Consider the following 25,038-nt stretch of genomic DNA (forward strand, 5'->3'; position numbering starts at 1 on the left):
TGTTTTGTTTTTACTTTTTGACCATACCACAAGGCATGTAGAACCTTAGTTCCCCAACCGCTGTAGTGGAAGCGTGGAGTCTTAACACTGGACTGCAAGGAAGTCCTAAAAGAAGATTTTTAAGTTCAATTAAAAAGAAAATCCACTTTCTCTTGATAAAAAGCGGCAACAAGTCATTCAATTGTGTCCAACTTGTGTAATCCCATGGATTACAACCAGACTTCTCTGTCCATGGAATTCCAGGCAAGAATGCTGGAGTGAGTTTCCATTTCCTTCTCCAGGGGATCTTCCTCACCCAGGGATTGAACCTGGGTCTCCCATGTTGTAGGCAGACTCTTTACCAAGTGAGCCACCAGGGAAACTTATAAAGACTGAAAGCAATAACCAAGTAAGCCTTTTTAACAGTCTGGCAGACTGAGCTTTTGCGACAGTCTGCTAAAAGAGAAGATAAGTGTTTTGAGTACACCGAACAAAAATACATTTGGAAAGTATCTTATCGGTTTTAGAAATCTAGAATGTAAACTACTGGAGGTTAGCCTCCTTTGATCATTGTAGAAGTAGAATAGGCTAAGGACATAGACTCGAGTCTGACTGTCTGTGTTCAAATTCTGACTCTGTCCCTTATTGGTTGTGTGACTTTGGACCAGTTGCTTGAATATGTCAGTTTCTGCATCTGTAAAGCAAGTTTTATAATAATATCTCCCTCATGAATCTGTTGGATTAAATTGGTTTTCACGTACATAAAGCACTTGGACCATCAGTTGGCACAGAGGAAGCCTTAAAACTATTATTGTTATTGTTGTTTTTTAAGATGACCCTGAAAATCAGGATATTTTTTTAAATTCCTTTTTAGGCTTGTTTTTTCTTAATTATTATTATTCCTTTTTAGACTTTTTTTTTTATTATTCCTTGTTTTTTTTATTATTCCTGTTTTTTTTTTTATTATCCCTTAAAAAGTTAAGGTTCACCTTAACTTTTTAACTATCTCTTTCAGGATGCTTTCCAGTGTAAATTTTTTAAACAAGCTTGTAGCAGAGCTGATGCTTTCAGTTAATTGGCAGCATTGTTGTTGTTGTGATTATTCCACTAGGAACTCTATAAGGATAAGGAATCTTGTTTTCTCTTTCACTGCTGTATCCACTTTGCCTACAAGAGTGACCAGGACATAGAGGTCACTCAGTAAGTATTTGTGGAACAAGTGAATGACTGAATAAGTTAATGAATACACCATTTGTTTAGTCAGTGGGTCTGTGATGCATAGTGGCATGTTAATGATTCAGATGTGAAATGCTAAATTTGCAGAAATGGGAAGAAAAACTAGTTCGTGTGCAGGAAATTTTGGATGCCTGGTTAAAGTGCCAAGCCACTTGGCTGTACCTGGAACCAATCTTCAGTTCAGAGGACATCATAGCCCAGATGCCAGAAGAGGGCAGGAAATTTGCCATCGTTGATAATTACTGGAAATCACTTATGTCCCAAGCTGTGAGTTTTCACTCCCTAGCACATCTTACCATCAGGAATGTGGGATGCCATATAGATGTTCCTCATTATGCAGTCCTACCATGTCCCTTGAAATCTATAAGTAAACTGGATTTTACCTAAGCTGATTTTTGCAAATTCGATATCTTTATAATTTTTAAATTTCTGGTTATTTGTTATTAAAAATTCAAACATGGGAATAGGAAATATTAAAATTAGTGGCCTTTTGAAGTTCCAACTTCATAGAGGTAACTATTTAAATTTGGATAATTTAGCTCCCATTCCTCATGAAATATAAGACTTTATTTGTTACAGGATAATGTAATAAAGCTTATAAATCAAGAATAATTTTAGAATTCAAATAATTCACTATATTCAGTTACTCAGTTATTTAACAAATGTTCGAGGGGCCAGAGCAGATAAGTATAGACTATCATGGTCTGATTCCATAATCCCAGTAGTTAAAATATAATTGGCCTTGTTGCTTTTATGTGCCTAATCCAAGCCCATTCAATCATGGACAGAGCAAAAGGGTATTGTTATGAGCAGTCACCCTTTTGGGATTAGGAGGTGATTAGGCTAGGAGGGTCATTAATCGATGCACTAGTTACACACTCATTACAGTAATCAGTCTCAGAATCTGGGAACCTCTTGATGATTATCACCTTTTTATGGAACCCAGGTGAAAGATACCAGGGTTCTTATGGCAGCGGACCAGCCACGGATGGCTGAGAGACTTCAAGAAGCCAACCTTCTGTTGGAGGACATCCAGAAAGGGCTGAATGATTACTTGGAGAAGAAGAGACTATTTTTTCCCAGGTATCTAGTATTGTTCTCTTGTTTGAATTTGCCCTCTTGACCCACATATTGGTAGAATTACATTTTTTTTTTTATACTGAGAGTTGGCTTCTACTCATCTATTCCATGAGCTTCTTTGATGGCTCAGTTGGTAAAGAATCCACCTGCAGTGTGGAGACCTGGGTTCAATCTCTGGGTTGGGAAGATCTCCTGGAGGAGGGCATGGCAATTCACTTCAGTATTCTTGCCTGGAGAATCCCCATGGACAGAGGAGCCTGCCAGGCTACCACCCATAGGGTTGCAAAGAGTTGGACACAACTGAGCGACTAAGCACACAAGCACACACACACCTGTCCCATATTCTTTAGAGGTTTTCCATTGCCCAAGAGACAGCTCTCAGGGGTAAGGCATGTCTTCATAGTCACTATTCAGAGTGAGGTTGAATGGACACCAATGGAGCCAGCATGGTCAGACACCCAGTTAGAGGGGTATAGTACTCAAAAGCCTGGACTTTGGAGTTAAGCAGACCTCATAACCACATATGGCTATCCAGCACTTGAAATGTGGCTAGTGTAACTTAGTAAAATTTTAATTTATTTAGTATTAATTTTTTAAAGGTAAATAGCCACATTTGGCTAAGGGCTTCAGTGTTGGATAACACAAGTATAGCACAGATAGTGAAAAAAACCTTGACTTGGAAGTACAAAACTTTGTTAAGAGGAAACCTTTGAAATATGAGCTTCTAATCATATGCCCACTAATGTTTTTCCTAATAAAAATATGAATAATAGCCAATGTTAATACAGTATTTACCATATGCCAGGTCACCACTTTAAGTGCCTACACATATTATCTGATTTAGCCCTTACAATAATCCTATGAAGTTGCTAACACTGTTTTTACCCCAATTTTACAAATGAGGAAACAAAACTTGCTGAAAAGCATAAGACTGGTAAATGGACAAATTCAGGTAGTCTGGATAAGACACTCAGTTATTTAAATTTTCTGAGCTTCATCTTCTCCCTAAGTTAATTAACTACATACACAAAGTATCAGTATTTCTTTGTGTATTTTTATGGAATAAAAGTAAGCACTCTAAGAAAAGACTTTGAAAATGTTCTTGATAGTCACATGTTTTAAATGAATTTTATCTTGAAAATACAGAGTGCTAAATAATATTTTTAGTTTTAAATTATACAAAATACTAATTATTACTCTTATGGCCATTGAGCCTTATTCATTGTCACACATGATGAATTCGTAGAGATCACCTATTTGAATTTCACTTGGGAGTGGGAGAAACTGACATCCTAATTAGATTATGGTTAGTCAACCAGCCAACAAATAATTATTGAGTTATTCCTATCCATTCAACCCTCAGTTACAGTGTGTTAATTTGCTTTGCTGCATAACAAGCCACCTCCAAACTTAGAGGTTTAAAACAGCAACTGTTTACTGAGCTAACAATTCTGTGGGTTGGAAAACTAGGCAGAGCTCAACTGGCCTCATCAGGGCTCACTCATGTTGATCGCAGTCAACTGGCAGTCTGTCACCTCAACCACTTGTCTGGTGGTTCTCCTGTTGGCCAGGGCAGCAAGGATAATTGGGCCAAATGTCTTTAAACCTCCAGAAGGCTAGCCTGGGTTTATTCATATGGTGATGGTTGCAGTGTTGCCAAAAGCAGCAAGAGTTGAAACTTCAAGGCTTCTTGATGTCTAAGCTTGAAACTAGTACACATTCATGTCTTCCAAAATCTATTGGCCAAAGCAGGACTCAGAGCCAGCCACGTTTCAAGAGATGTGAAAACAGACTTCACCTCTTGAACAAAGAAGTTACAAATATCGTGGCCTTTTGTAGATAGTGAAGGACAGAAAAGCCTGGTGTGCTGCAGTCCATGGGGTCACAAAGGGTTGGACATGGCACAGCAACTGAACAACAAAACATACAGTGAAAACTGTCATTATATGATCCTTCCATTACTGAACTTAAAACCTAGTGGTTACTGTAGAGATTTATCCCTAGAACATTTTCTGAAAGTTTGCTGTCCCTGCCTTTAAGGTCTAAGTAAGAGAGTGAAGGGAGAAGGCAATGGCACCCCACTCCAGTACTGTTGCCCGGATGGAGGAGCCTGGTAGGCTGCAGTCCATGGTGTCGCTAAGAGTCGGACTTGACTGAGCGACTTCACTTTCCCTTTCCCTTTCCACTTTCATGCATTGGAGAAGGAAATGGCAACCCACTCCAGCGTTCTTGTCTGGAGAATCTCATGGATGGAGAAGCCTGGTAGGCTGCAGTCCATGGGGCCACACAGAGTTGGACATGACTAGAGCGACTTAGCAGCAGCAGCAAGAGAGTGAAGCTATCTTATTATCTCTAATATAAAGCATGATAAAGCCCTCTGCACATAAATAGGCTCATTATTAATGTGCACTTATTTCCCACCTGTAACATTTTCTAAGAATAAGGAAAGATAAGGAAGTTTTCTTTCCTCCTGCCCAGTAGTTCTCAACACTGATTGCACATTAGAATCGCAGGGATTTTTAAAAATATAAGATCCCAGATCAGTATTGGAATCTCTGGGAAGTGGAACCTTGGCATTGAAACCTTTTTTCCCTAAACTCTGCAGATGATTCTAAGCTGTAGACAAGGTTAAGAACCACTGCTCTGTTTAGATGTCTTTCAACTGATATCAACTCCTCACACACAGCCACATAAAACCCACATATACCAGCTTTCATCTTTTTTTTTTTTTTTGCTCTAAGTCAAAACTGTATCCAGTCTCTATGCCCTAGATGAAAAATGGTGAAGGGGAGTTGACCTTAGATAAGGCCCTAGAAGTAGCTGGTGTTCACTAGAGTGTCATCTACCTGACGGGGAGTATCACTTTTGTTGGGAACAGAAGCTCTTAGAAGAGATTCTAGTAGCCATCTTGCTTTGCTTTGAAATAGGTTCTTCTTCCTATCAAATGATGAGCTGCTGGAGATATTGTCAGAGACAAAGGACCCTCTCCGGGTGCAGCCACACTTGAAGAAGTGCTTTGAAGGAATTGCCAAGCTGGAGTTTACAGACAGTCTGGAGATTGTGGGCATGATCAGCTCAGAAAAAGAAATCGTTCCATTCAAACAGAAAATCTACCCAGCTCAAGCCAAAGTAATTCCATTTACCCATTTTTGAGTTCTTTTCTTTATAACAGCAAAACAGAGAGAAGCAGATTATATGTTGGTTAAGCATTTAGACTCTGGTTTCAGACTGAGTATGGAACATTTAGATTCCATAACTTAATGAAGGGGTAACTTTGGGGCTTCCCTGATGGTTCAGCAGGTAAAGAATCTGCCAGCAATACAGGAGACACAGGAGATGTGGGTTCGATCCCTGGGTCAGGAAGATCCTCTGGAGAAGGAAATGGCAACCAATCCAGTATACTTGCCTGAAAAATCCATGGGCAGAGGAGCCTGGCGGGCTACAGGCCAATGGGTCGCAGAGTCGGACATGACTGAGAGACTAAGCATACAGCACAGCCGACTTTGGGGAACTAATCTTTCTGGGTCTGCTTGTTCATCTCTAAGATGGAGATTATACTGCAATTCACTTGGCACCCTAAATTTGTGGAAAGATTTCAATAAGATTTGATGTGGAGACAGTAGCAGGAACCAGATCCAAAACAACTAATACTGTTTAAATCCCCATGAGCAGATCTAAATTCAAAGAGATCCAGTCAGATCAATAAACTGTCCAGTAGGGGCAGGTGTTTTTAAAGGTCAATAATACATCATGGATTTAATGCCATTTAACTCACATTTTTTATACATGTGCCCTTATATAACGAGTAAAATGTAAGTTACCTCCGCTCTTGCTGAACATGACAGCACCTCACAGTAGAAGTAGCCTAGCGTTCTTGGCCTTGCTTGGTAGACCATTTTTGCCACCCACACATTTAAGTTTCAGCAACTAGGAATCACACCTTGGAACCAGACACCAGCTAGCTTACAAGCACTTGAAGTCAGCAGGTACAGTTACCTGAAACTCTAACACTGACTCTCTCTGCTAAGTCACTTCAGTCATGTCCGACTCTGTGCGACCCCATGGACGGCAGCCCACCAGGCTCTCCTGTCCCTGGGATTCTCCAGGCAAGAACACTGGAGTGGGTTGCCATTTCCTTCTCCAATGCAGGAAAGTGAAAAGTGAAAGTGAAGTCGCTCAGTCCTGTCCAACTCTTGGCAACCCCATGGACTACAGCCTACCAGGCTCCTCCATCCATGGGATTTTCCAGGCAAGAGTACTGGAGTAGGGTGCCATTGCCTTCTCCCTAACACTGAATAATATGCTGCACATTCTAATTACCTGTAGAGATTCTAAAAACTCCATTTTCCCTGGTTGCATCCCATACCAATCAAATCAGAATGTCTGGGAGTGGGGTTCAGGAATCCATAACTTTTAAAGAACTCCAGATGATGCCAATGCTCAGCAAAGTTTGAGGACCCCTGGAATAATGCAAGAATTAAAACTGTTCAATTAGAAGAAGTTGACAGTTTATTTTATGAACTTGTAAACTAAAAAAATGTACCACCTAAAAGTTGAGTTCTGTTTTATTCAGCATACATTCTTAGGATGTCAAGTTAGGGAGGCAGCATCTCAAGTAAGCCTGAGAAAACTGCTGGAGGTTGGAGGGGAGCCAGGATATTTAGGAGTTTTGTGACTTCTGAATGTCAAAAGATTATTGTTAATGAAAGAAAACCAGATAGCACAAGTTAAGGAATTTATTGCTTTTCTATGTATGAGAAGATGCAAGAGTCTGGGCTCACTGAAATCAGTCCTTTGATATCCACCTCAGCTATCTGGGGCCAGTATCCTGTGTTTTCACGTCCTGAGTTTCCTCAAGCTGCACCTTTGGGGGTGACTGCAGCTTGTAGGCAGGTATTCTTTGTCTCCTTCCTGAGTTCCTTCAGGGCTTACCTTCAGGGGGTACCAGGTGGCTGCCATTGCTGGTGGCTGCAACTTCTTTTATTTACTGACATGACAGGCAATATCTTATTTCTCAATCTGAAGTATAAATGTGTCAGTTGTCTCCCGTGAATTTGTCTTTCAGAAAATGTGAAAGAAATGTATGTTAAAAAGTCTCTATTGTCCCTTTTTTGAAACATACACTTCTGAGAATACAGTAAATAAGTTTAACTAGTTAAAGAATATTGGCTTGAAGGTGTACAAACCTTTGACCTCCCTCCAGCCCTTTGCTGAGAGAAAGCTGGCCTCTGCCCATGGTCCCTCCCTCCAGGCTTGGTTAACTGTCCTCTCTATCTGTCTCAACCTGCAGGGCATGGTGGAAAAATGGCTCCTGCAGGTGGAACAGATGATGCTTGCCAGTATGAAGGAAGTTATTAAACTTGGGATTGAAGCATATGTCCAGGTAAATGAAAACTGGGGTATACATGCCAGGATGTTGGTACACCAAGAAAAATTTGGCGGCCAAGGTTAAATGGAAGCCTGTCTTCCACTAAAACCCATCCCTCTCCTGATAAATAACACCTGACCCCTCTGGGCCTCTCTTCTTTTTCCCTATAAATCCTGGGACAGTATATATAGTTCTGAATATGAAAGGTTTACAGTTACAAGCAACCCATACCAGTATATCCTATGAGCCAGAACCCTTTGATTGCTGTGGGCCAGTCCTTTCTGTGAAAATAATTGATGGCAAGAGGTTTATTTAGAGCCCCTTCCTGATTAAGCATCCCCTCCCCTAGGTTTTTCATTTAGCATTGCACATGCCCTGTTTACTTTAAAAAATTGCACAATGTGAAAATTGCAAGGTAAGTTTTATTTGGGGCAACAAGAAGACTGTAGTCTGGGAAATGGCACCTCAGATAGCTCTGAGAAATTGCTCCATAGAGGTAGGGGGCAGGTCAGTATACATGTAATTTCGGTGAAAGGGGAATACATGCAATCAAGCACATATTTTTTCAGGTTTCTGCTAGTCACAAGGAGCACTCGTCACCATGAAGGGTATTGGTGCTTTTCTAGATGGAAGGAGATATAAGAATTGAGCTGATAAAAATGGCTCCTGAAAAATGTCTATCTGAAGACCCGTGCTGCAAGTTTTTCTCCGAGCACAGAGTGCCTCATTTCTGCTCTCCACCCTGAATTCCTTTTAGGGGATGCTGAAAATCAGCAGGTGCAGCAGCACATGATTTAATCTGTATAGAGGTAGATGGCAAGTGGCAATTTGTATATGACACTCCAAAGGGCACAACTCATTTAGCTCCCAAAGCTTTAGGTGACTTGTATAACAGAAGGTGTAAGGGAAAAGAACCTGTCACAATTACTCTTAAGTTTACTGTTGGCAGACTAGATCTTTCAGTTCAGTTCAGTTGCTCAGTCGTGTCCAACTCTTTACGATCCCATGGACTGCAGCATGCCAGGCTGCCCTGTCCATCACCAACTCCTGGAGCTTGCTCAAACTCATGTCCATCCAGTCGGTGATGCCATCCAACCATCTCACCCTCTGTCATCCCCTTCTCCTCCTTCCTTCAATCTTTCCCAGTATCAGGGTCTTTTCCAGTGAGTCAGTTCTTCATATCAGATGGCCAAAGTGTTGGAGTTTCAGCTTCAGCATCAGTCCTTCCAATGAATATTTAGGAGTGATTTCCTTTAGGATTTAGTGGTTTGATCTCCTTGCAGTCCAAGGGACTCTCAAGAGTCTTCTCTAACAGCACAGTTCAAAAGCATCAGTTCTTTGGCACTCAGCTTTCTTTATGGTCCAACTCTCATACCCATACATGACTACTGGAAAAGCCATAGCTTTGACTAGATGGACCTTTGTTGGCAAAGTAATGTCTCTGCTTTTAGATTGCTGTCTAGGTTGGTCATAGCTCTTCTTCCAAGGAGCCTCCCATCAGGAAGCTTCCATAAGCCTCTTATCCTTATCCATCAGAGGGCAGACAGAATGAAAACCACAATCACAGAAAACTAATCAAATGGATCACATGGACCTCAGCCTTGTCTAACTCAATGAAACTATGAGCCATGCCATGTAGGGCCACCCAAGACGGATGGGTCACAGTGGAGAGTTCTGACAAAGCATGGTCCACTGGAGAAAGAAATGGTAAACCACTTCAATATTCTTGCCTTGAGAACCCTGTGAACCCTTATGGCAGAAAGCAAAGAAGAACTAAAAGAGCCTCTTGATGAAAGTGACAGAGGAGAGTGAAAAAGTTGACTAGATCTTTAGTCTCCTCTATTTTAAGTGTTTCTAACTTTGAGGCCCCACCCCTACCGCCAGGACTTTTTCCATTAAAGAAGGAATATTCAATTAACACCTTCCCACTGATGTACCCAGGACTGACACTGTTGCCTCTCTCCGTAGTATTTGTATTGTGAATGAAAAACCAAGTCCTTTGTCCCCCGATACATTATAAATAAAAAATTAAGTTAAAGAAAAATGGCTACCTGCATGAAGTTATTTCATGCAGTTGCATCTATAGCCAGACAAGCTTTTTCTGTGAAGAGCCAGATGGCAAATGATTTTCACTCTGCAGGCAATATACACCAATCACAACTATTTATCCTTGCCTTTGCAGTGCAAAAGCATGCTTAGATGATAGGTTCAACAATGGCCTGACTGTGTTACAACCTAACTTCAGACATGGCTTTCAAGCCATAATTTGCCTATCTATGGGTAATTTCTATCTATGTACAGAGAAGTTTAAAAAAGTTAGGGGGTGTCATGGCTATGAAAATTGTGGAGCAGTATTGCAATATTATGTAGTTATCAAAAAGAGTAGTTATATAAATACTTTCTGAACAACACCTTGATTATAACTGTGTAAAATCCCTAGATGGGAGCATTAAAAAAAAAAAAAGAGTTATTGATTGAAAAAAATGCACAACATTGAAAATAGCTCCATTACCATAGTCCTTTATGTCTCAGCATAAGAAAAAAACTCAGCAAGAAGCAAAGTGATAGGTAAAAACTAATTTATTAGAAGAAGATGCTTGTGAGGCTTACAAGTGGGCAGGCAAGAGGATACCACGCCCCAAGAGCCTACAGGGCCACAGTTTCGTAATCAAAGAAAAAGTGGGTAAAGGAAGAACTTCTTTGTCTTTATCAAGTAGACATTGTGCTTCCATCATCAGCTCCTCCTTCAAGTTGGGCAGGGGAGATTTCTTGTCCCTACATGATCAAGCTAGCTCAAACAACACACATTATTGTTTTTCATGCATGCAGAGAGCATGTCCTAGGGGTTGTTAACGTACTGAGCTCACTGAGAAAGATGTGGCTCTCATGCCCCCATTGTTTTATTGTTTTGGGGCATGTCTTATGCTTCTGTTGCATGGTTTTGTTGCTAAACAAGCTGCTTGGTCTTGTAGTTAAGCAAACCTGCTTTCTTGCATAGTCATTAACTTACAGGGGTCTCCCATATTTATTCTACTTACAATCCCCTAGTGAGATTAACTATTTAATCACCCACTTTGTCCCTGTACCCTATCCCTGTTACTGTGAAAGTTGTGAGCTGAGTTTTATTTGGGGCAAAATGAAGACTATAGCCAGGAGACAGCATTTCAGATACCTCTGAGAAACTGCTCCAAAGAGGTAAAGGAAGGAAGGTCAGTGTATATATGATTTTGGTGAAGGGGGAGTATGTGCAGTCAAGCACATATTATTTACAGAAGGTTTTTTCTAGTCTCATGAAGGTTACTGCTAATCACAAGGAGCAGATACCACCATGAAGGATTTTAGTGTTTTTCTAGATAAGAGGATTTGCAAGAATTGGGCTCATAAAATCATCTCCTGAAAAGATCTATCTGAAGACCTGTTCTGCAAGTTTTTCCCAGAGCATAGAGTAACTTATTCCGGATCTCCACCCTGAACTCCTTTCAGAGGGGTGTTGAAGGTCAGCAGCTGCCACAGCTCATAATTAATCCTTGTAGATGTAGATGGCAAGTGCCAATTTGTAGGTGATGGAATTAATGAAATTGTTGGTGAGGATCTTTTTATTTTTTATAAAATTCAGGGAGGAAGACATAAATCAATAATCCCAGAAATGTTAAGACTTGTGTGTAACCTTTGAGGCTGGGGATGACTTTTGTTTTTGTTGAGGGGATAAGATTGTGGTGGATATTTTAGGAAGTCAGTTTAAATCACACAAGATGAACTGACCCTGCAAACTGCCCTCCTGCGCTTTCCCAGGTCCCCCGTAATCAGTGGGTCTTGCAGTGGCCTGGCCAGGTGGTTATCTGTGTCTCCTCCATCTTTTGGACCCAGGAGGTTTCCCAAGCCCTGATTGAAAAGACCCTACCGGTAAGTGAGCCTGTCATGAAGCTTATAGAGGAGATTTAAGCTAGATTATGATTTGAATGACATATAATTAGAGTGCCATTTTTCTAAAGGAAACATAAATAGCCCCATGGTGTCACAGAAGTCAGGGTTTGCTTCAGGACACATGCTTGGAATTAGGACTATCCTCAAGTTCTGTAGTGCAGAAACTCTCACACTTGTTCCTAGATAGAAATTCTAGGCTAAAGTATCTTAACTTTTATCAGCCTTTCCTTCCAAGTTGCCAGCCTGACAGAATTTCTACCAACAGAGACCTCTTCATCTTTTTCCTGTGCCAAGAAGCCACCTGGTCCTGTTTTCCTCTCTTCTTTCTCCACCTTATCCCTTTTCACCACCCCCAGTCCAACACTCACCCACCTCTAGCTTTTTCTTCAGCTTTCTCTTGAAACCATGAATACTCAGGTCCTGCTTATCTTCAGATACAGGCACATATTTCCCCTTAACTCTGCCACTAATGCCTATACTTGAGAGTTCAGGACCTAGATGGACTTGAGTTCAACTTCTGACACCTTCACCTGTTAGCTATGTGACCATGGGCAAGTTACTTAACCTGAGTCTCAGTCTCCTTGTCTATAAAATGAAAGGAATTATACCACCACACCTTACTACTGTGCAGGGTTAAATGGGATGCTGGTAAGTTATTCAGTATTAAGATCATAGGCTATAAACCCCACAGGGAAAAAGGCCATGTCTGGTTTGCTCATTATTATATCTCAGGGGTTTATTGCAGTGCCAAGTAGTTGCTTGATAAATATTTTTTGACTGAGTAAATGGTAACTCCATTCCCAACATTTTTACCATGGTGTAATTTTCTATGATTATCGCATCAGATCTGCTGTTATTCCCCCATATATGATTATCTGGGAGCCAGAATATATTTTAAGTTGCTATATTTTGCTTTATACATTAAAATTAGAACATTAGTATTTGACCAAGTTACAATTTTTGGCAAGGGAAGAAGCTTCGCAGAGATCATGGGGGAGGTCAAGGCAGGAGCAGGGTAGTCACCAGTACCCCAAGTTCCCAGCACAATGGGGCAGGAAGCCAAGAAGCACTGTGCACGCCCTTCCGGGCAGCCAGGCTTGCAGAGCCTGGATCATAATGCCGAGGAACTGGAGGGGAGGAAAGGAGGGGCCAGAGCTCAGTCAGCAGAGGGCCATGCAGGCAGCAGATTGTCCCCATGTTGGCCAGCAGCAGAAGCAAGGCCAGGGAGCCCTCCACTCCTGGGCATCCTCCAGCCTTGGCTCCAGCCTTCTGGAGACCCCCTTCCTAGCAACTCCAGCAGGGCCTTGGCTCCACGCCCCCCCGGGCAGCACATTGACAGACACCCTGCAGCCTGTGAAGGTCTACACACTAAACATGGACCAGCAATGGGACAGCCAGGGCACCAGGCATGTCATCCAGCTACATGGAGTGGCTGAAGGCATGTCCTTGCTAGTCAAGGCCTGATAAAATGTGGTACCTTCCAGAAAGGAATGGCAAACCGTTTCAGTATTCTTGGCTTGAGAACCCCATAAACAAAATGAGAAAGCAAAAAGATGACACTGAAAGATAAGCACCACCCCCCCCAAGTCAGTAGGTGTCCAATATGCTACTAGGGAAGAGTGGAAAAACAACTCCATAAAGAAGGAAGAGGCTGGGCCAAAGTAGAAATTTTATTCAATTGTGGATGTGTCTGGGGATGAAAGTAATGTCCCATGCTATAAAGAAAAATATTGCATAGGAACCTGGAATGTTAGGTCCATGAATCAAGGTAAAGTGGATTTTGTCAAGCGGGAGATGGCAAGAGTGAACATCAACACTTTAGGAATCAGTGAACTAAAATGGATGGGACTGGGTGAATTTAATTCAGATGACCATTATATCTACTACTATGGGAAAGAATCCCTTAGAAGAAATGGAGTACCCCTCATAGTCAACAAAAGAGTCCAAAATGCAGCATTTGGATGCAGTCTCAAAAATGACAGAATGACCTCAGTTCATTTCCAACAAACTATTTAACATTATAGTAATGCAAGTTTATGGACCAACCGCTGATGCCAAAGAAGCTAAGTTAAAAAGTTCTATGAAGACCTACAAGACTCACACACACACACACACACAAAACAATGTTCTTTCATCATAGGGGCCTGAAATGCAAAAGTAGGAAGTCAAGAGATACCTGGACTAACAGGCAAGTTTGGCCTTGGAGTACAAAATGAAGCGGGGCAAAGCTAACAGAGTTTTGCCAAGAGAACACACTGGTCATAGCAAACACTTCCAACAACCCAAGAGATGACTCTACACATGGATATCACCAGATGGTCAATACTGAAATCAGATTGATTATATTCTTTGCAGCTGAAGATGGAGAAGCTCTATATAGTTAGCAAAAACACGACCAGGAGCGAACTGTGGCTTGGATCATGAACTCCTTATTGCCAAATTCAGACTTAAATTGAAGAAAGTAGGGAAAACCACTAGCCATTCAAGTATAACCTAAATCAAATCCCTTACAGTTATACAGTGGAGGTGACAAATAGATCAAGGGATTAGTTCTGGCAGACGTAGTGCCTGAAGAACTATGGATGGAGGTTCATAACATTGTATAGGAGGTGGTGACCAAAACCATCCCCAAGAAAAAGAAATGCAAAAAGGCAAAATAGTTGTCTGAGAAGGCCTTACAAATAGCTGAGAAAAGAAGAGAAGTGAAAGGCAAAGGAGAAAAGGAAAGATACAGAGTTCTAGAGAATAGCAAGGAGAGATAAGAAAGCCTTCTTAGGTAAACAATGAAAAGAAATAGAGGAAAGCAATAGAATGGGAAAGACTAAAGATCTCCTTAAGAATATTGGAGATACCAAGGGAAAATTTCATGCAAAGATGGGCACAATAAAGAACAGAAAGAGCAAGGACCTAACAGAAGGAGAAGAGATTAAGAAGAAGTGGCAAGAATACACAGAACTGTACAAAAAGAGATTTTAATGACTCAGATAATCACAGTGGTATGGCCACTCAAGTAGAGCCAGACATTCTGGAGTGTGAATTCAAGTGGGCCTTGGGAAGCGTTAGTACGAACAAAGCTAGTGGAGGTGATGGAATTCCAGCTGAGCTAGTTCAAATCCTAAAAGATGATGCTGTTGCAGTGCTGCACTCAACATGCCAGCAAATTTGGAAAACTCAGCAGTGGCCACAGGACTGGAAAAGGTCAGGTTTCATTAAAATCCAAAAGAAAGGTGATGCCAAAGAATGTTCAAATTACTGTACAGTTGCACTCATTTCACATACTAGTAGGATTATGTGCCAAATCCTTCAAGCTAGACTTCAGCAGTACATGAAGTGAGAACTTCCAGATGTACAAGCAGGGTTTAAAAAAGGCAGAGGAACCAGAGATGAAATTGCCAACATTTGCTGGATCATATCAAAAGCAATGCAATTCCAAAAGCAATATCTACTTCTGCTTTCATCAATTATGCTGAAGCTTTTGACTGTGTGGATCGCAACAAACTGTGGGAAATTCTTAAAAAGATGGGAATACCAGGCCACTTTACCTGTCTCCTGATAAACCTGTGTGGAGGTCAGGAAGCAACACTTAAAACAGGACATGGGGCAACGAACTGGTTCAAAATTGAGAAAGGAGTATGTCAAGGCTGTATATTGTCACCCTGCTTAGTTAACTTATATGCAGAGTACATCATATGAAATCCCTGGCTAGATGACTGGAATTTAGCTGGAATCAAGATTTCTGGGAGAAATATCCTCAGCCCTCAGATATGCAGCTACTACTTTAACAGCAGAAAGTGAATAGGAACTAAAGAGCCTCTTGACGAAGGTGAAAGACTAGAGTGAAAAAGCTGCCTTAAAACTCAACATTCAAAAAACTAAGATCATGACATCTGTCCCTTCTCTTCATGGTAAATAGATGGAGAAAAAATGGAAACAGTGACAAACATTTATTTTGGGGGGCTCCAAAATCACTGCAGACAGTGACTGTAGTCATGAAATTAAAAGATGCTTGCTCCTTGGAAGTAAAGCTATGGAAAATTAGACATAGACAGCATATTAAAAAGCAGAGACATCACTTTGCCAGCAAAGGTCTGCATATCAAAGCTATGGTTTTTCCAGTAGTCATGTATGGATGTGAGAGTTGGACCATAAAGAAGACTGAGAACCAAAGAATTGATGCTTTCAAGTTGTGTTGGAGAAGACTCTTGAAAGTCTGTTGAACTGCAAGGAGATCAAACCAGTCAACCCTGAAGGAAATTAACCCTGAATATTCATTGGAAGAACTGATGCTGAGGCTGAAACTCCAGTACTTTGGCCACCTAATGCAAAGAGCTAACTCATTGGAAAAGACCCTGATGCTGGGAAAGATTGAGGGCAGGGAAAGAAAGGGGGTGATAGAGGATGAGATGGTTGGATGGCATCACTGACTCAATGGACATGAGTTTGAGCAAACTCTGGGAGATAGTGAAGGGCAGGGAAGCCTGGTGTGCTGCAATCCACAGGGTCACAAAGAGTTGGACATGACTGAGTGACTGAACAACAAGCAGCTGCACTTTTTACAAATTTATTGTTCATAATTCCTAATAGATGTGTTGCACTTTACACTTGAAAACTGCTTTCATGTACATTATTTGAAACCTTAGAAACACTAAAAATTCTGACTTTTGCAACTGCATCTGTGTGCTATAATTTCCTACCTGTAAAGAATAGAATGCTTCCCATCACACATCATGCTCTAAAGTACTATGCATGCTGAATGATGTGCCTTGGCATCCTAAAGTTGTTGGTACAGAATTTCTATCCATCCATCTATTACCGACCTATTGTTCATTTAACAAATATTTGTTTGACATCTGCAACTGGAACTTTGCTAGGGAAAGGGAATTAGAAGTGAATCAAACAGTCATTGTCCTTGACATGGATTTACAGTCAAGTGAGAAAGATTTTTTTTAAAGGCCCTTTTATCAAAATGTGATAAGGAAAGTACAGGAATCCAGAAATCATGGAAAGGAAGGAGAAAACTAAAAGTAAGAGAGGGTAAGATGTCCCAGAAAAACAGAGTCTAAGAGGAGACATAAAATATAAATATGGAGTAGTCAAGCACAGATCAGGAGGAAGAGCATGAGAGACCAAAATGTGCAAAAATCAGACAACGAGAAGCATGGTGCATTCCAGCAACTAAAGGCAATTTGATCCAGAATTACTGTGTAATACGTGTGGTTAAGAGAGATGTGGAGAACAGTTCTGTCCCCAGTGGCTTGCAGGCATACCAAGGGCAACAGGGATGCATCAAATAGCCTTTTAGGGGACTTTCCTAGTGGTCTAGTGGCTAAGACTCTATGCCTCCAATGCAGGAGGCCCAGGTTTGAGCCCTGGTTAGGGACCTAGATCTTTCATGCTGCAACTAAAGATCCCACGTACTGCAATTAAAGTACCCATATGCTTCAACTAAGAACTTGTGCAGCCAAACAAATGGGATGACCCAGAGGGATGGTATGGGGAGGGAGGAGGGAGGAGGGTTCAGGATGGGGAACACATGTATACCTCTGGCGGATTCATTTCAATATTTGGCAAAACCAATACAATATTGTAAAGTTTAAAAATAAAATAAAATAAAAACATTTTTAAAAGACTTTTTTTGCTATGCGTTAAGGATATTATAATTAATTATAATAACCACCACTATTTACTGGACACTTTATTCATACCAGACATTATGCAAGTGCTTTACATTTGTTGTTGCTCAGTTGCTAAGTCCTGTCCAACTCTTTGTGACCCCATGGACTGCAGCACGCCAGGCTTCCCTGTCCTTCACAATCTCCTGGAGTTTGCTCAAACTCATGACCACTGAGTCAGTGATGCCATTCCACCATCTCATCATCTGTCACCCTCTTCTCCTTCTGCCTTCAATCTTTCCCAGCATCAGGGTCTTACTCCTCAAAATCACTTGAAGAATAGCTTTAATTATCTAGATTTGACAGATGAGGAGACCAAGACACAGAGGGTTAAAATCACTTGCCCAGAAGCACATAACAAAAAAATAAGAAAGGTGAGATGAGCGTAGGGTGGTCTCATATGTTCTTCATTCATTTTTATTGTTAACTCATTTTGAAATAATGTCAGACCGGCAAATAACGTTGCAAAAATAATAGGGAGAATTCCCATGCAGCCTTCATCCAGATATATTAACATATTAACATCTTATATAACCACAGTACAATATCCAACAACATTGATACAATATTATTATTTAACCTTTTAAACTCATCTTTTTGTCTGGTTTAGGATTCAATCCAGAATTATATTTAGTTTTCATGTTTCCTTTGCCTACTTTAATCTAAAAGAGTTTCAGTTATTTTTGTTTAATTCTGGCTTAGTGCCCAATGTATATATATTGTAAAATTCATCCTTTTTAGTGTGCATTTCTGAGTTTTGACAAGCACGAACATTTGTGTAACCATCATCACAGCCAAGATACAGAACAGTTCCACACACCCTAACATTTTCCTCATGCCCTTTGTAGTCACTATTCTCAGCCTTTGGCAACTACCATTCTGTTTTATGCCCTTATAGTTTTATCTTTTCCACAACATTATAAAAGTAAAATCATAAAGTATCTAGACTTTCAAATCTGACTTCTTTCAGTTAGCATTATGCTTTTGAAATCTGTCTTGAGGTTAATGACTGGGGCTGAGGGAAAGGGAGGTTGAGGGATGACATCTAGGAGTCTGGTTTGGACCTTGGAGTGTGGATGGTATCATTCCAGAGAAGGGATTACCAGGAGAATACAACTTAACACGTTGTTCCCTCCTATGCCCCTGCCAGGATTTTCTGAAGAAGAGCAATGATCAGATTGCACAGATTGTTCAGCTGGTGCGAGGGAAGCTGAGCAGTGGAGCTCGACTCACCCTCGGGGCCCTCACAGTCATTGATGTCCACGGTAAGCAAGGAGGTTTTCCTAGCATTAGTGACTGATTAGTAATAGCTGCCAAGCTTGCCCCTCTCCCTTCTGGATGGAATGATTCAGGTTCCTTTTTTTTTTATTAGGGAGAGGCTTCTCCAACTGAGAATAAATGAGGGGGTAAGGAAGAGAAATCAATGCTTCTGTGTATCTCATCTTATGTTTTCCCTCCCATCCCCAACCTTATTTCCAAGAACCCCACCGCCAGCACCAAGCAGTGCTCTGAGAACGTGATGGCCACAGCCATTTCTGAGATTTACCAACTCGAAGCAATTTCCTTCTACTGATCTTAACTAATAATTTTTTGTCAGGCTTTGTGTTAAGTGCGTGACATACATTGTCTCATTTTTATATACATTTCACAGATTAAGAGCCTGTGGTTTATAGAGGCAAATAACTTGCTGAGAGGCACACAGCTAGTAAGTAGCAGAGGCTCTTTTGTAATTTGAACCTGTGTCTGATTCCAAACCCAAAGACTAGAAATGGGCAGTGATGCAGGGAGAGAATGTGTTAGAGAAGATACATTCCAACTCTTCCTAAGAAAGAGAAAGAGGGAAGGAGGAAAGGAGGAGGAAGAACTGGAGTCTTTATATAAAACAGATCACCCCCACACCCTCACACCATCATCACCAAGGAAACTAGGGCTGAACCAAACTGGTTGCCTGGTAACAGTGTCTCTTTTGCTCACACACCCAGCTTCCTACTGGCATTTCATGCATCTTACTCTCCATAAAGTTGATGCTCATTTCTTTTCCTTTTTTTCTTTTCTTTTGGCCACATGGCTTGTGGGATCTCAGTTCCCCAACCAGGGATTGAACCCAGGCCATGGCAGTGAAAGTCTGGAATCTTAACCACTAGGGCACCCGGGAGCTCCCTGATGTTCATTTCAATCTGATTTCATTTGGATAGACTAGCATAAAATATGGAGGAGAGAGGGAGAAGGTGCTCTTCCTCTGGCTACGTATTTAACTTGTAGGAGTAATAAGTGAAGGCATGGTTACTGCCCAGGATGCTTCGGAGTGGTCGAGTTTATACACATGCACACACATACACATTCATGCGTGAACACATGAACATACACTGCTTTGGAAAGGCATCCCCAACCCAAAGCCTTGAGATTCAACTTGCTCTTGGATCTCTTACACACACCTGTTTTCTGGGTCCTCCCAGGAACCTGGATTGGAATTAAATTCCTCAGGAAGAATGAAAGAGTGTAATTTTGGTGTAATCTTCTGCAGGGACTCTTCAGAATTTTGGATTTTACTGTAATAAAGATTTCTCTCACAGAGAGGGAGTAGACTTACAGAAGTGTCCCTTTGCAAAGTTGTATTTCTGAGATCCTGATTCCAAGCACTATGTTAGTTCTGAAGTTGAAATAACAGTTGCCTTGTGAGTTACCTAAAAAATGATTCGCATAAACTATGTCCACTCATCAACTTCAGGGCTCCCATCACTGTGAAAATATTAAATTAAGCTCACAATCCTATTACAGAAAGGATAAAACCTAGAAATATATCTCTTACTTAGTTTCTCAACACCTTTCTTCCATGGAAAGACTAAACCTAACATGGGTTCATGAGCTCCCTTCCTTTGCTAAGTATATCAGGCCAGGCTAATTGTATTCTCCTAGGATATCCTGGGGAGAAGGCAATGGCAACCCACTCCAGTACTCTTGCCTGGAGAATCCCATGGACGGAGGAGCCTGGTAGGCTGCAGTCCATGGGGTTGCGAAGAGTCAGACACAACTGAGCGACTTCACTTTCACTTTTCACTTTCATGCATTGGAGAAGGAAATGGCAACCCACTCCAGTGTTCTTGCCTGGAGAATCCCAGGGACAGGGGAGCCTGGTGGGCTGCCATCTATGGGGTCACACAGAGTCGGACAAGACTGAAGTGACTTAGCAGCAGCAGCAGGATATTCTAGAGGCCTGGAACAGGGCTAGAAGGATAGCACTGACGATGAGATAGCATTTGTGGTAACTACATACTGAAAAGCACTCTGGGTCACTTTCCCAAGAGTTTAAGGATGATAACAGTAGTTAATATTGGGTTGACCAAAGACTTGTTCATTATTTTCCATAAGATGGCTCTGGTAGCATTTAGGTGTCTTGAACTTCATTTGAAACATTTTTCTTAGATTGTATCGTCACAGCTGTCATATAAGTTCAGTACAGTTCAGTCACTCAGTCGTGTCTGACTCTTTGTGACCCCAAGTATTGCAGCACGCCAGGCTTCCCTGTCCATCAACTTCAGGAGCTAACTCAAATTCACGTCCATCAAGTCCGTGATGCCATCCAACCATCTCATCCTCTGTTGTCCCCTTCTCCTCCTGCCTTCAATTTTTTCCAGCACCAGGGTCTTTTCAAGTGAGTCAGTTCTTTGCATCAGGTGGCCCAAATATTGTAGTTTCAGCTTCAGCATCAGTCCTTCTGATGAATATTCAGGACTGATTTCCTTTAGGATGGACTGGTTGGATCTCCTTGAAGTCCAAGGGACTCTCAAGAGTTTTCTCCAACACTACAGTTCAAAAACATCAATTCTTTGGTACTCAGCTTTCTTTATAGTCCAACTCTCACATCCATATACGACTACTGGAAAAGCCATGGCTTTGACTAGATGAACCTTTGCTGACAAAGTAATGTCTCTGCTTTTTAATATCCTGTCATATATGTTTGTCATAACTTTTCTTTCAAGAAGCAAGCACCTTTTAATTTTGTGGCCGCAGTCACCATCTGCAGTGATTTTGGAGCCCAAGAAAATAAAGTCTCTCACTGTTTCCATTGTTTCTCCATCTCTTTGCCATGAAGTGATGGGACCGGATGCTGTGATCTTAGTTTTCTGAATGCTGAGTTTTAAGTCAACTTTTTCACTCTCCTCTTTCACATTCATCAAGAGGCTCTTTGGATGAAACTGGAGCCTATTATACAGAGTGAAGTAAGCCAGAAAGAAAAACACCAATATAGTTTTTCTTCTCTTTCTGCCATAAGGGTGGTGTCATATGCATAACTGAGGTTATTGATATCTTTCCCAGCAATCTGGATTCCAGCTTGTGCTGCAACCAGCCCAGCATGTCACATGATGTACTCTGCATATAAGTTAAATAAGCAGGGTGACAATATACAGCCTTGATGTACTCCTTTCCCGATTGGGAACCAGTCTATTGTTCCATGTCAAGTTCTAACTGTTGCTTCTTCACCTGCATACAGATTTCTCAGGAGGCAGGTAAGGTGTTCTAGTATTCCTCTTTCAGAATTTTCCACAGTTTATTGTGATCCACTAAGTCAAAAGCTTTGGCATAGTCAATAAAGCAGAAGTAGATGTTTTTCTGGAACTCTCTTGCTTTATTGATGATCCAACAGATGTTGGCAATTTGATCTCTGGTTCCTCTTCCTTTTCTAAATCCACCTTGAACATCTGGAATTTCACAGTTCAGGTACTGTTGAAGCCTGGCTTGGAGAATTTTGAGCATTACTTTGCTACCATGTGAGATGAGTGAAATTGTGCAGTAGTTTGAAAATTCTTTGACATTGCCTTTCTTTGGGATTGGAATGAAAACTGACCTTTTCTAGTCCTGTGGCCACTGCTGAGTTTTCCAAATGTGCTGGCATATTGAGTGTAGCACTTTCACAGCATCATCTTTTAGGATTTGAAATAGCTCAACTGGAATTCCATCAGTTCCCCTAGCTTTGTTCATCATGATGCTTCCTAAGGCTCACTTGACTTTGCATTCCAGGATGTCAGACTCTAGGTGAGTGATCACACCATAGTGGTTATTGAGTCATGAAGATCTTTATTGTATAGTTCTTCTGGGTATTCTTGCCACCTCTTCATATCAGCATGCATTAAAAAAAAAAAAAACTTACCAATTTGGTGAATGCCGGAGTCCAGCTCTAGCAGGGATTCAACCTGAAGGGATAAGCAGTGTCAGCGAGAAACTGAGGCAGCCTCTCATTTTTCTTGGACTGCCTGTTTATTTCAAGCTTAAGATTCTCTTTTATACTTTTACAAAAGCATTAGGTCAGAGGTTTGATATTTTTAGTTCCCATTGACCCAGATTTATTTTTCTCCAAAAGTCATTCTTGCCCCTCAAAAGGAGTTCCTTCCTCAGCGATTCTCTTATCTACTTTTTCTCATGTGTCCCTGTGAATACACTGTAACTCATGCTAATGTCTGGGCCGCATACCACATTCCTCAGTTTATTTCTTATCTTTCTAAGTCCTATTTGCCCCTAGTATCCTAAGCTCACTATTTCTTAGAAACGGCTTCTACCTAATAATATCTCTAAAGTCCCTAATTTCTATAAGCTATAGTAGAATATTATACCATTACAGCAATCCTTATATCTTTAGCTTCTAACTATTTTAATTATTCCTAAGCCCTAAATTCAGCAAACTCCTTTGCCATAAACACTTTTCTCACAAATGGGCTTCAGATAGCAATCCCTCCCATGGCCTCAAGCTGCGGCCTGTGTGCTCACCCTGGAACACTTGTTTGTAAAAGTCCTTGAACAAATGTCAGTGATTAACTTTATGAATTACTCTTTGAGCACAGCTGCAGAAGGCTTTATGCCTTCTTATGCTCCTCTCAAAAACAATAAGCACCTTAATATTCTCCTCAGTCAACTCAGCTGAGGAAAGGGAAAAACAAGTCAGAATCACAAAGCCTAACTCCTTCATTCCGGGTCTGTGCCTACGGAACAAAGGGAGGGGGTTTATGGCCATGCCTCCATTTTGTCAGTAATGCCTAATGCGGCTCCCGACAGGTGAATTTCTCTGTTGTTGTTTTTCAATCACTCAGTCGTGTCTGACTCTTTGTGACTCCATGGATTGCAGCACACCAGGCCTCCCTCTCCTTCACCATCTCGTGGAGCTTGCTCAAACTCATGTGCATCGAGTCAGGGATGCCATCCAACCATCTCATCCTCTGTCATCCCCTTCTCCTCCTGGCTTCAATCTTTCCCAGCATCAGGGTCATTTCTAATGAGTTGGCTCTTCTCATCAGGTGGCCAAAGTATTGGAACTTTTGCTTCAATACATCAGTCCTTCCAATGAATATTCAGGATTGGTTTCCTTTAGGATTAACAGGTTGGATCTCCTTGCAGTCCAAGGGACTCTCAAGAGTCTTCTCCAGAACCACAGTTCAAAAACATCATTTTTTAGGCACTCAGCCTTCTTTATGGTCACACTCTTATCCATACATGATTACTTGGAAAAACCATTGCTTTGACTGTTATAGACCTTTGTCAGCAAAATAATGTTTCTGCTTTTTAATATGCTGTCTAGGTTTGTCATAGCTTTTCTTCCAAGAAGCAAGCGTCTTTTAATTTCATGGCTGCAGTCACCATCTGCAGTGATTTTGGAGCCCAAGAAAGTAAAGTCTGTCACTGTTTCCATTGTTTCCCCATCTATTTGCCATGAAGTGAACAGGAATTTCTGTGTAGCCGTTTTAATATTGAAGATGGAAGAAAAAGCAACATTTTTAGCAGATGCTGCTTTACTAACTCAAGAAAGGTAAAAACACAACTGAAATGCAAAACAAAAAAAGAAAAAAGGTTCGTGCAGTGTATGGAGAAGGTGCTGTGACTGATCAAATGTGTCATAGTCATTTTTGAAATTTAATGTTAGAGAGTTCTTGCTTGATGATGATCCATGGCTGGGTAGACCTGTTGAAGTTGTGAGTGATCAAATCAAGACATTGATTGAGTACAATCAACATTATACCACGCTGGAGATAGCTGACATATGCAAATATCCAAATAAAGCATTGAAAATCATTTGTCCCAGCTTGGTTGTGATAATCACTTTGATATTTGGATTCCACATAAATTAAGCAAAAAATTGACCTCCTTGACCATATTCCCCAGCAATTCTCTTCAATGTAATGAAAAAATTGTGACAGGCAATGAAAAGTGGTACTGTATAATAATGTGGTATGGAAGAGATCGTAGGACAAGTGAACTATCACCAATCACACCAAAGGCCAGTTTCCATCCAAAGAGTGTGATGTTGTATGCATTATGGGATTGGAAGGGAGTCCTCTATTATGAGTTTCTTCCAAAAAACTAAGCAATTTATTCCAACAAATACTCCTCCCAATTAGACCAACCGAAAGCAGCACTTGACAAAGAGCATACAGAATCAGTCAACAGAAAAAAACACATAACCTTTCATCAGGATAATGCAAGACCACATGTTTCTTCAATGACCAGGCAAAGGTGGTCAAAAACTGGTCATCAAACTGGAAGATCTGATTTGTCTGCCATATTCACCAGACATTGCACTATCAAATGTCTATTTATTTCAGTCTTTACAAAATTCTCTTAATGGAAAAACTTTCAGTTCCCTGGAAGACGTGGGAAAAAGCCACCTAGAACAACTTTTTGCTCAAAAAGATAAAAATTTGAGGGAAGATGGAATTATGAAGTTGCCTGAAGATTTACAGAAGGTAGTGGAACAAAATGATGAATATGTTGTTCAATAAAGTTCTTGACGAA

The 25,038-nt window shown here is 41.0% G+C and overlaps 1 protein-coding gene across 1 annotated transcript in view; it reads left to right on the forward strand.

Annotated features, from left to right (window-relative positions):
* Positions 1–25,038, forward strand: part of DNAH3 (dynein axonemal heavy chain 3) — a 242,044-nt gene that overhangs the window by 68,503 nt on the left and 148,503 nt on the right. The window contains exons 22-27 of the mRNA XM_025274559.3: positions 1,303–1,482; positions 2,162–2,298; positions 5,223–5,424; positions 7,586–7,678; positions 11,456–11,566; positions 18,410–18,524. Of these exons, the coding sequence (XP_025130344.3) occupies positions 1,303–1,482; positions 2,162–2,298; positions 5,223–5,424; positions 7,586–7,678; positions 11,456–11,566; positions 18,410–18,524 (838 nt within the window). The remainder of the gene's footprint in view (positions 1–1,302; positions 1,483–2,161; positions 2,299–5,222; positions 5,425–7,585; positions 7,679–11,455; positions 11,567–18,409; positions 18,525–25,038) is intronic.

Source organism: Bubalus bubalis, chromosome 24 (assembly GCF_019923935.1).
Source record: "Bubalus bubalis isolate 160015118507 breed Murrah chromosome 24, NDDB_SH_1, whole genome shotgun sequence".
Taxonomy (NCBI): Eukaryota; Metazoa; Chordata; class Mammalia; order Artiodactyla; family Bovidae; genus Bubalus; species Bubalus bubalis.